General features: G+C 42.8%; 1 protein-coding gene across 1 annotated transcript; it reads right to left on the bottom strand.

The window, feature by feature from the left end:
* Window positions 1–229: 229 nt before the first annotated feature.
* On the bottom strand, window positions 230–9,125 carry ASF1B (anti-silencing function 1B histone chaperone). Its single transcript, XM_063123262.1, has 4 exons — window positions 9,017–9,125; window positions 5,198–5,313; window positions 3,017–3,193; window positions 230–1,533 (listed from the first exon to the last, which is right to left on the bottom strand). The coding sequence occupies exons 1-4, from the start codon at window positions 9,123–9,125 to the stop codon at window positions 1,336–1,338; spliced, it is 600 nt and encodes a 199-aa protein (XP_062979332.1). The 3' UTR covers window positions 230–1,335.
* Between the last annotated feature and the right edge of the window lie 3,018 nt (window positions 9,126–12,143).

Here is a 12,143-nt window from a genome sequence, read left to right as displayed (position 1 = left end):
TTTACGTGATCTAAACCAATGTTACTTTACCAGGTTACGTCTCATAGATCTAGAGTAACAATGTACACAGCGATTCAAATGTTACACTATTCTTGCTTTAAAGAAGCAAGTTCTACCCACACCACTCCTTTAACCTTGCCAAATGTTGCGATTCACAAGATTTATGCAGATGTTTCATCATGTATGCAGCTACATTTATTACTCAGAATTCACAAAAGAGCTTCTTCCAAAAGTTTTATTGGTTGAACATCCATTCCACAATGTGAAAATGATTAAAAGTCCTATATGCAGCATATATCTCTACAATACCAGGGAGAGAAATAGACAGGCTAAGTGCTAGGGCATATAATCTCTGAAAATAAGGACGCAGGATTGGAAGCAGGCCAAAAACAACTACCACCCTATCATGCACATGCAAATCCTGCTCTATCAGAAAAGCCATCCTAGTGGGAGCAAAGAGCTTTTACAGGCTCTTGGTAGGGGTGGAAAGAATATGTACTAACCAGTATTAAGACAGCCTCAAGTGCAGACCTTATGACAAAGGCATATTCAATACTCCCACAGCCAAGGGCATCTGTAGAGATTTGTAAACTTAGCTACTGCCTAAAAGAGTTGATATTATTTCTATTGACTCTAGCCATGGAGAGGGCAGCTTTTGGGATAGTGGTAGAAAGACGGGCAGCTAGTGCAAGCTAGACGAGGGGGCTCTCAAAAGCAGTGTTAGAGGACTCTCACATAGTAAGAAGCCTATACTGCTTTTAACTTATATTCCAGCACCTTTCATGCTGAGCACAACAGCAGAACAAGGATTGTAAAACTGGGACAGGATCATCAACTCCTAAGAGGGAGGAATCAAGACCTGGCTGCAACACCTTGCCATTTTGTCAGCAGCAGCTCCTCAAAGCTTATCTCTCTATTGGAATAGAAAGAGCAGAGAGGTTGAGGGTATCCTGAAATGAAGGTGGCTACTACATTAGACTCTCAGAAGATGGGTGCTTCCAGTAACAAGGCAGCCCTTACTGGACTCAGATGTCAGAAGATATGGCAGAGGATTCTTTTTTACTCTGCCACCTAGACAAGATGACTGTCAAGTGGCAGGAGAGTCCAGGTCTCAACCAAGAAATACTACGGCAGAACTAGACCTATAGACTGGAAGGCTAATCTGCCACAAAATACAAAGGGAAAAGAGGTCTGAAATGTCTGTCTATATAGACACACCATTTAGGATTTCAGATGTCTCACTGGCCGCAGATACTCAAATCCTTCCCAAATTTCCCACAAAAATGTGTCAGTTGGCCTTCTCCTTGCAAGGTTTCTTAGATTCTTGTACTTGGATCACATACAGTCCATGGAATTCTCAGGCTGCAGACCCATAGAAGGGAGCGTCCCTTTGATGTAGGCACAGCTAGGAGACAGGAAGCCATCGGGCTCTGGGTCTACATTTTCAATATTGTCCATCTGGTCTCTAGGACCATCCCAATTGATGTGGAAACGAGTGACTCGGGGGTTGGAGGCCAGGATATTCCTCTGTAGCTGGAAGTAACAAGAGCAGTTAACGTTACATGGATTTATATTGGAATCAGCTTCTTAGGCTAAAAGCCACTCAATTCCTGCAGTATCCCCATAAATGGGGACAATGGATTTTTTTTTAAAAAAAAACACACCCCACTACTTTATGATAACTAAGAGGAAATTGATCCTCTGGGTAATCCTTCCTATTCTATTACATCAGGGTCATCCCTGATCATGAGATGTGCTAACCTTGCACATACTGGTTCAAATCTTAAGTGCCATTTTGAATCTCAGACTACGTCTTTGAGTACACAAGGAGCTAGCTGCTATAAAAGTCTGCTGCTATAACCCATCAACTCCAATTTGCATTAAACCATAAGTCCCCTTTGGCAGAGCAGGACCCATCCAGAAGTAAACCATCAATGGCCTCTCAACATGGAGTTGAGTAGACACCTCACTAAACATGCTAACCTACCCTTCGATATTTAAAGCTCTTTTGCAGTCCGCTCTGCAACAGCTGAATCAATCATTTATTCACATCAAGGTGCAATTGTAAACAAGGCTTTGTTGTCTATATGCAGTTGTAACCATCCATTATCACCACTCCAGCCTCTATTCTCCAAAAATGTATTTAAGTTGTGCCTTAGCTCCTGGAAAATCAAAACTCCATTCCGTATCACAAAGGCTGTACACTCCACTGCTCCTTTCCCTATTCCTGCATAGTGGCTGGGTCTCAAGGATTCTGCATTGTCTGCTATTTGGAGACCTTGTCAGGATTTTGTACTATATTTAATAAGGACAAGGAGTTACTATATTTCTACAAAAAATAGCCACAGATAGCAATGTTTCCCTAAATATAAAAAGCAGGTGGACCATCTCTTCCCTGCTCCTATGGTGTATACTCGTCCTTCCCTAAAAGAGCATAGAGCCACATTCTTTGTAGAAGTGTTCCTTAAGCTTTTTGAAATTGTACACCTTTTACTAGATCTTTCCTGCACCCAAGTTGAAGCCCACTGAATATACTACCCAGCAATGATAATGTCTGTGCTGTTTCTTCCCTGCTTGACTCTCCTCTTGTGCACCTGCACTCTCCCCTCCCCTCAGTTCATATACAACTTGTGAGAGTCATAAAATAACGGACAGGGGCTGGCAATCCCACTATTATCTTTCAGGAATTTTCTGAATGCTATTGTTTCTCCACAAAACTGAGCTTCAACTGTATATTAAGCTATTTCCATTAAGGAAAGGAAAGTTATTTGAAACCTTCCCCCTGACCTCACCCCGTTTTTCAGAAACACTGCCTTAGGGCGTTCTCTCCTTATCCTGCCTCAAGGAAGTAGACACTGTACATATAAACCAGATATTTTGATTTCAGCTACAGCTTAAAGCACAGTTCATAAAACACTAGGAGTCCCCAATTAAAATTCCCAAGGCAAGGACATGAGTCTCCTGAAGGCTAAGGGGATGACAGGCTGCACCTGCTCTTATCTTATCAGTGTCTCACCTGGGAAAAATCTGGCTTGAGGGGTGGGTTCTCCCTTAACTCCGGATCCATATATTCATTGTTGACGTAGTACCCAATGCGGATGAACTCCTGACCCAAGTAGGTGCAGGTAATGAGTATCACTGTAACTCCCACAGCATCACTCTCAGGGATGAGATCAGGGTTGGGGGCATTGGCCTGCAGAGGAAAGGGACAACAGAACAAGGTTAATTATATTTGCATACTGCCCTTCTTCCAAAGAATTCAGGCCAGCACACACAAGCTTTCCCCCATTTGATCCTCACAGCAATTCTGTGATGTATGTTAGGTCATATTGACTAGTTCATAGTTACCCACTGACTCCTCCTGAGCACCTTCTAGGCAGAGCTGGATATGAGCCTGGGTCTACCTGACCCAAGCTCAACACACTATTCACAGCACTTCATTGGATCTTATAACATAGGAATCTGCCTTATTTATTTATTGCATTTTCTCCCTGGGCGGTTTACAAAAATTAAAACCATTCAAAGTATAAAACAAGCAGTATAAAAACATAATATAAAAGCACAACCAGGATAAAATCAGCAGCAGTGCAGAAATACAAATTTAAAATAGCGAAGTGAAAATTACATTTATAGACTATTAAAATGCTGAGAATAAAAAGGTCTTCACCTGGCGTCTGAAAGAATATAGTGCAGATGCCAGGAGAACCTCCTGAGCGAGCTCATTCCACAGCCGGGGTGCCACAGCAGAGGAGGCCCTCCTCCTGGTAGCCACCTGCTTTACTTCCTTATCCCAAGCCTTATCCCATTGGTCCATCTAGCTCTGACTGTCAGCGGCTCTCCTGGATTTCAGACAATAGTTTTCCCATCCCAAGCTGGAGATGCTGTGGATTGAACCTGAGGCCTTGTGCATGTAAAGCATGTACTCTACCACTGAGCCACAGCCCTTTGTTCACTCGTTCATTTTTGAATGAATACAGAACCTGTGACAGGTTTACACTGAAGAAACAAAGTGATAAATGAGATGCCAGCAGATTGGAGTTCATCACCATGTTTTTATTTATCTTAATGTTATGACATAACGAAAACAAGTGCAACCTCAAGAAATCAAACAACAGATACAGGCAATTATACTCATATCAATCCACCATGAGTATAAAAGTTTCATAATAGAACTTAATTAACAAACTGGGGTCAAAGCAAAGGATGAGCTTATAGTTGAACACAAACTGCAGGCAAGTTATGCAGCAGAGTGTCCATTTGAAGCCAATGGACTGGGCCCCTAAATTTCATCAGCCTCCATCTCAGCCCATATTTTAACAAAATTGCTCCCATCCATGCTGCTAGGGGATATAAATCCCACAAAGTGCAGCCACACAGCTTCTCCATTATCTGCTGTATTAATTGTAGATTTTACATTTGTGTCAACAATGCTTCAGCTGTGCTATGGACTCACTCCTGGACTTTGGCTTGTGATACTGAACTTTTCCTTTCCCCCTACTGTCATAAATCTTGTTTCCTGCTGCCAGTTCCACCCCTGCCACACAAACACACCCCTTCATAATCCTGGTGGTTCTAGAGTTATCCGAGGTTTGTTTAATCCTTAAATAGCCCACAATGCCCAGGTTCACCCGCCAGTTTGCATATTCAAAACGGTGGCCACTGCATGTTTCAGAGCCTGCAGGTGAATAAAGTTGCTTATCGTGATGTACAAACCGTCCCTTTCTGTGGTTAACAAACCATGGTTTGTTAATGCGGCTGGGTCACACATCACAACAACCCCTGGGTTAAATAAACTATGTGTCAATACTATATTACGAACCAGGTCTCTGCGCTTTTCCATTTATGAATTACTAGAAAAAATTACCTCTTGTCATTTGACCCAAGCCCTCTAGTATAGTTAGAAATTTGAACAAAATAAAACACTTCAAAATATCTCATTCTGAGCTGTGTTAACAGCGTAACTGCAGACAAGACATGGGAGACACAATAAGATTCAAATGACAACAGCTGATCCTCTGCTGGAATACTGTGTATAGCATTACCACTATAGAAGGGTCAGAGGAGAGCAATAAAGATGATAAAGATGACATATGTGAAAAGGCTGATGAATTGGCTAAGTTACAACTGAAGAAGAATGTAAGAGGGACCAATTTCAGATACTGAAAACCTTGCTATAAAGAAGTAGGTGAAAGCTTACTTCAAATACAAACATATGTCTCCCAGCTGGAACAGGTCCCACCAGCACTGAGTCAAGAATTTGGTCATATTCCTCACTTTCTGCAGAGCCCACATAAATGATCTTCCATTCCAAGTCTGAAAGATAAAGACAACAGGGGTGAAATTAGAAAGTGTAGAAAACCACAATCTTAGATCACTGTGGGATAGTACTCCCCCACGCCTGCAGGAAGCCAATACGCTGACCTGGTTCACACGTAATGAACCAGGTTAATTTCCCCACAGGGCTTGTCATTGTGGCACTGGCCACCATTTTTAAAATACAAGCTGGAGCAGGGGCTCACTGTTGCTTGTCCTTATATGCAACCCTGGCCAGGGTAAGATTGCTAGGGTTGATTGGTAAGAACCCACAGCCTGTTTTAACACATCTGTCTACATTAGCACATTGCTTGAAAAGGGAGCAATGACTAGTAGCAACAAGGAAAGATAGGAAGTTGTGTGGAATTCACAGTTGTTAATTAGAACCACCTCATCCTGGCTTTTTGTGTAGAAAGGATTTTTTTCCTGTTGGGAAATTAGAGTTAGATTATTATTATTATTATTTATTTATATAGCACCATCAATGTACATGGTGCTGTACAGAGTAAAACAGTAAATAGCAAGACCCTGCCGCATAGGCTTACATTCAAAAGGAAGTTGATACGATGCTACAGCTCACTCTCATGAGTTGACTTCTATGAACTTTTATTACTTTGCAGGTAAATGGTTTGCAAAGACAGATGCCAAAAACGGTTTGGCAAAGAGCACCTTTTATCAGCTCAGGCTGATATACCAGCTGCGCCCTTATCTGGACAGAGATAGCTTAGCTACAGTTATCCATGCTCTGATAACCTCTCATTTGGATTACTGCAATGCGTTATACGTGGGGCTGCCTTTGAAAACGGTCCGGAAACTTCAACTGGTGCAAAACAGGGCAGCACGCTTACTAACAGGGACTGGCCGATGAGACCACATTACGCCAGTCCTTTTCCAGCTTCATTGGCTGCCAGTCCAGGTCCGGGCCTGATTCAAAGTGCTGGTATTAACATTTAAAGCCCTAAACGGCTTGGGGCCAGGTTATCTGAAGGAACGCCTCCTCCCATATGTACCTGCCCGGACCCTAAGGTCATCTTCAGGGGTCCTTCTCTGTGAGCCCCTGCCAAAGGAGGTGAGGCAGGTGGCTACCAGGAGGAGGGCCTTCTCTGCTGTGGCACCCCGGCTGTGGAATGAGCTCCCTAAGGAGGTTCGCTTGGCACCTACATTATATGCTTTTAGACGCCAGGTGAAGACCTTTTTATTCTCCCAATATTTTAACAATCTATAAATTTTAAATAACATGGTTTTAAATTTTTAATTTTGCATTGCTGCTGTTTTGTTTTTATCTGGTTGAGCTTTTATATTGTATTTTATATTATGGTTTTATACTGTTGTTTTATATTTTGAATGGTTTTAGTTTTTGTGAACCGCCCAGAGAGCTCCGGCTATTGGGCGGTATAGAAATGTAATAAATAAATAAATAAATAATTGAATTTATAGAACTTGCAGCAGAAGCCAAGCTGCAGATGCCATACAAAGAGTAGACTCAGAGCACTCTGTTGACAAAGGGTAGATCTTGCTCCTCTATAGCTCCAGTTCTCACCAGTCTCAACTCTAACAAAAATCTAGTCTTAAGAATATCTGTAGATATGCCATGAGCTTTTAAAAAGAGCAATAAAAGCCAAAACTCTGCACCAACACCCTATATTCTGCGCCATGTATAAGCCATGTGTAATTTATAAATGTTTAGAGAAGGAGCCTGGAGCCAAACCATCCCCAATATAGTCATAACATTAAAATATGCCCCACCCCCAATCCTGCTGTGCTCAGCTTGACTCCCAGCTTCAGAGATTTCACTAGATGTTGCCAACAACACCCAATACCACACCCAATGGTTATGAGGTGAAACTGGAATCAAGACACAGTACAATGTGAAGCAGAGATGGAATATCCTCACCAGCATCCTGTGACAGTTTCCACTGCCCATGATGTTCTCCAAGCATGTTCATATGAAGAAAGCTGTTTGTATAAGCTACTCTATTTTAAAAGCCTGTCCCACAATTTCTCTCTCTGAAAAGAGGCATAATTTAGTAAGCTCTTGATTTGCATTTGTGCTTGCTGTTCATAAGAAAATCAGTAGCATAAATTTAAGGTTGAGGAATATGCCTTGAAAGCCTTCATAATAACAAGTATTTAGAAAAACAAGAGCAGCAGCTTTCCATCAAGACAGCCCTGAACCAAGGAAAAAGATGGGCTCATCTTTTTCTTTATGTTACTATATAAAGCACCATGTATGTTCTTGGCACTGACAACACAACAGTAGCAACCACATGCCCTATATGAAATGATTTCCTAGTTCATTCTCCTATGAATTTGTACCCCCTGAAGCTAAGGAGGTAAAAGCTGAGCCTCATCAGAATGTGTATGGAAGAGAAGAGAATATGTAGGGGAATATTTTGAAATGATGGGTTCATTCCAGGGTAACAAGCACATAGCTTTGGCAATCCATAGCACAGAGGTGTTTTTTGCTTAGTATGAATTGAGACCACTATTGTGGTCAACATTGGAGGAATTAACATGGAATTACTTATCATAATCAAGTGGCAAAAATATTTGTGAGCCTTACAAAATGATCAAGCAGGAAATGGAACAAAATTTCTGCCTTTTCAAGTGTTGTGTAAGTATTCACTCACTGGATCTCTGCAGTGACCAGTGAAAAATTATTAAACACCAGAACAAACTTCAAACAACATCCAACTGAGATTTGAAGGAACTCAGAATGCCAGCTTTGAAATGCAAGCCCATCCCACACAAGTTACATAGCATATAGCCAGAAATGCTGATTTGGTTTGCTGTATCATTGGAAATCAATGCCTGCACCAGGAAGGCATAGCTGTTAACCAACTACGAACTTACTACTGGTTAATATAGCTAACATACCTCCACCCCACCAAAGTTAAGCAAATAATCTCTTGCAACAGCAATGGAGATCGGAACTATTTCTTGAAGGAAAGGGGCATTTACGATTATCTTTGGGAAGACACAGCATGATGATCCAGAACTGGCACCATGGAGCTCTACTGGCCTCATCAAGAAAGTACACGTTTCTTTGCACAGTTGCTGACACTGGCCTGGTTCAGACAACACGCTAAACCATGCTGCTTAACCACAAAATGGTTAATGCATTCCCTTAACCATTTTGTGGTTAAGCAGCATGGTTTAGCGTGTTGTCTGAACCTGGCCACTGAGGCCAAGAAGTGCCCTATCTTGGGGCTTTCTGCCAATTACCCCTCCTCACATCCAAGAAGAGTTCAAGAAGTTATACAAAGTTCTGCCTCACCCATTTTTGTCCTCACAACAACCCTGTGAAGTAGGTTGGGATTAGCTTGAAGTAAGCTTCAGGGCGGAGTGAGAATTTGAACCACGGCCTCCTCAGAGGTAGTCAGACACAACCCACCCACCCCCAAGCTCCGTATAAAGACTAGGAGCTAGGAAAGCTGCTTAGACCAGACCAAGAATCTGTGCCCTGAGTTTGGGGTGTTAAATTAAGATCAAGAAAGGGAAGTCTGAAGAGGTAACGACACCCCCCCCCCGGTCCATAGGCTCTAGTTTGGCAAGATGACAGCACCGTGCCATTTTTTGTGGACGCGCTATTACGAGTTGGCGCAGTGAGGTGGCTGGTTAGAGCTCTCCTGGCATGGCGAAGGGAGGCTCTGGGAAGGTAGGGAAGAGAAGTTCGCGTGTGGGTCCAGCTCCCCAGACTCACCGTGAGGCAACGACTCTCCGCACTCGAACTGCACCTGGAAGCGGAGCGGGTGGCCGAAGGGGCTCGGGTTCTCCAGCAACGAAACTCCTAGGACCGACACCCGCGCCATGATAGTCTATTTCCCCGCCACCACTGGTTTACTTACTCCCAGTCTAAAACTTCCCCGGTCCCCTCCGCGCGCCACCGGCTTAACGACAGAACCGCAGCACAGCCAATGGCCACGCGGCAGCCGACGCGCTGCAGCCAATCCCCGTGCTTCGCGCCTGAGCTCGTCCGCCTACTCCTCGCGCGGAGCCCCGCCCATCCCTTCCTCTACCAATCGGTCTTTCTAGTCCTGTCCCTGGCGGGAGCTGAATCTACACAATCAACATACACCTCCGCGTTCCTCCTCCTATACAGCTCCTCCCCTTCCTTACACGCCTGCCCGCCAATGAGCGCGCGCTATGCCTCTCTAGTTCTGCGCGCCAAAACGCAATCAGCGAATCAGCGTTTTCCGGCGAGAGACCCACCCACAGGAGAAGTTGAAACAGCAGCGAGGGAATTCCTGTTTGCAAGGTTAGTATCCAGTGCTAGTTTAACTTGTCCGATTCATTTCAATGGGTCTACTCTAACTAAGTAGGACTGGCAGTAGATGCAACTCTTAAAAATCCCGGTTGGTAGGTGGGGCAGTTTTAAACCTTTCTGGTTTCATCAACAGTATTACTGCATAGATTCGGAGGACTGCCTCATTGTGCTCCTTTTTTAGCGGGGTGGGGGAAGGAGGGTGTATATTTTATTTATTTATTGCATTTTTATACCGCCCAATAGCCGAAGCTCCCTGGGCAGTTCACAAAAACTAAAACCATTCAAAGTATAAAACAAACAGTATAAAAACATGATATAAAATACACATTAAAAACCTACCATACATGATTAAAACATCTTTAAAACATCCTAAAAACATTCTAAATTTATATCAAATAAATAAAAAAATCAAACAACAAAACAGCTATGTACCATCGCTCAGCAGTTCACCTGAGGCACAGATTCGGTACTTGGTTCCTTCCTCTCTGGTCTTAAGACACTGAAAAGACCTTGCAGCTCTGACTGGAAGTAATTCCAATATTATTGCAAAAAAGAAGGGGAATTCTGTTCTCCCTGGGCCCTGTTTTAAGGAAACAAACATTTCCATCCCATCTCCATTTTATATTTAGCCTTGTGGGAGAATGTGTGTGTGTGTAACTACCCATTTGAGTGTGTATGTTGGGGTGGTGGAGAAGTAAGCAAAGGGAATATTTATATATTCATTCTGAATGAATGAATATATAACATGTTTTCTATCCTGCAGAATCCTGTTTCCTTTGTTGAACTACTGGCCACAATCACCATCATGGAGAAATTTCTTGTGAAAAAGAAAAAAAATACGTGCTATGGTTGGCACTGGTGGTGAAAGTTCCACTGGCAGCTCCTCTGGAGTTAATACAGAAGATAAGTTCCAGGACCAAGGTTGAGGAAGCATTACCTTGTGAAGACATGCACTCAGGTACCAGTGTTCCTGGTGTGAAAAGAAAGCCATCAGGACACTAGTACAAGGACACTTGGAACTGGAAAAGACCCTTTGATTGGCTCTCTTATGAAATGGGCAAAGCATATTGCAACGTCTGTCGCACAGCAAGTGAAATGAGTGCTCCTCTTCCCAAAACCTCAAAAGACAGGGATGCATATGAAGCTTTTGTTAAGAAAGGCTTCTCAAATTGGAAGAAAGCTCTAGAAAGATTCCATAGCCATCAAAACTCAAATTTTCACTGTGCAGCTGTTCAAGTTATGGCTGCTGTTGAAGGTGGCATAAATGTTCATGTCACTTGCTCAGAAGCAAATGCAAGAAGCTACAAAGGTAATGCTGAAAATTTTATCCTCTGTAAGATATCTTGCCTGCCAAGGCCTTGTAGTTTGTGGCCAGGTTGATGAAGGATCAAATCTTAGTCAACTCTTGCTGCTTTGTGCTGATGATGTTCCCCAGCTGAGATCATGGCTGGATCATACAAATTACAAAAGGATTTCACCAGCTATTGTGAATGAGTTTCTTAAGATCATGACTCACAATGTTCTACGTACATTAGTGAGAGAGATTGAAGCAGCTGTTTACTACAGTATAATTGTGGATGAGAGTACAGATATCACCACAAAAGAGCAGGTTTCATTTTCCTTTTGCGTTGTCACAGAGGAAATCTGTGGAAGAATTCTTTTTTGGTTTTTATGAGACTGATGCTATAATTTCTAAAAGGCTTTTTGCTATTTTGAAAGATGTAGTCTGCCGCTTTAACCTTCCTCTTGATAGGTATTGTGGCCAATGCTATGATGGAGCATCAAATGTAGCTGTACGCATTAGTGGGCTGCAGGCTCTTGTGAAGGAAGAAGAACCAAGAGCATTGTTTGTGCACTGTGTGGCCCATGCTGTGAAATTAATGGTGCAGGATGTATCAGGAAATGTTGCCATGTGTAGAAACTTTTTGAGTGAAGTAGCTAACCTTATTACTTTTGTCAGAAGTTCACCCAAACGTCTTGCCTGGTTTAAAAACTTTCAAGGGGGAAAGGAGAACATACATCTGAACCAATTTTGCCCCACAAGATGGACTGTTAGAGCAGCTTCCTTAGAGTCAGTTGCTCTTCATTACAGACAGCTCATTGATTTCTTTGAGGATGTGGCATCTGAGGAAAAGGGAGATGCTGGGGCAAAAGCAGATGGATATGCGCAAAGCTTGCAGAGGTTTGCTTCCTTCTTCATGCTGCTGCTCTTGATGCTTGTGTTTGGCTGTTTGGACACACTAAATACAGCACTTCAAAAAAGTAACCTACAGTTCCATCAAGCAGAACTTCTTTTAGTGTCTGCCAAGGAGAATATAAAACAGCTGAGGAACAACTTTGAAGAGTTCTGGACAAAGACCACAATGACAGCAAAAGACTTAGATTTAGGAAGCCCTACTCTCCCTAGGCGCAGAAAGCCTCCACAACACGTTGATCCTGGGTGTGAGCCTCACCAGTTTGAGTCTCCTGTGGGATTCTACAGGAAAATATTTTATGATGTTATTGATAATGTCAGCAGTAGTTTACACAATCGCTTTTCCTCAGATGTGTGCAAACATATGAG

Source organism: Elgaria multicarinata, chromosome 3 (genome assembly GCF_023053635.1).
Source record: "Elgaria multicarinata webbii isolate HBS135686 ecotype San Diego chromosome 3, rElgMul1.1.pri, whole genome shotgun sequence".
Taxonomy (NCBI): domain Eukaryota; kingdom Metazoa; phylum Chordata; class Lepidosauria; order Squamata; family Anguidae; genus Elgaria; species Elgaria multicarinata.
This window is presented reverse-complemented; position numbering and strand designations above follow the sequence as displayed.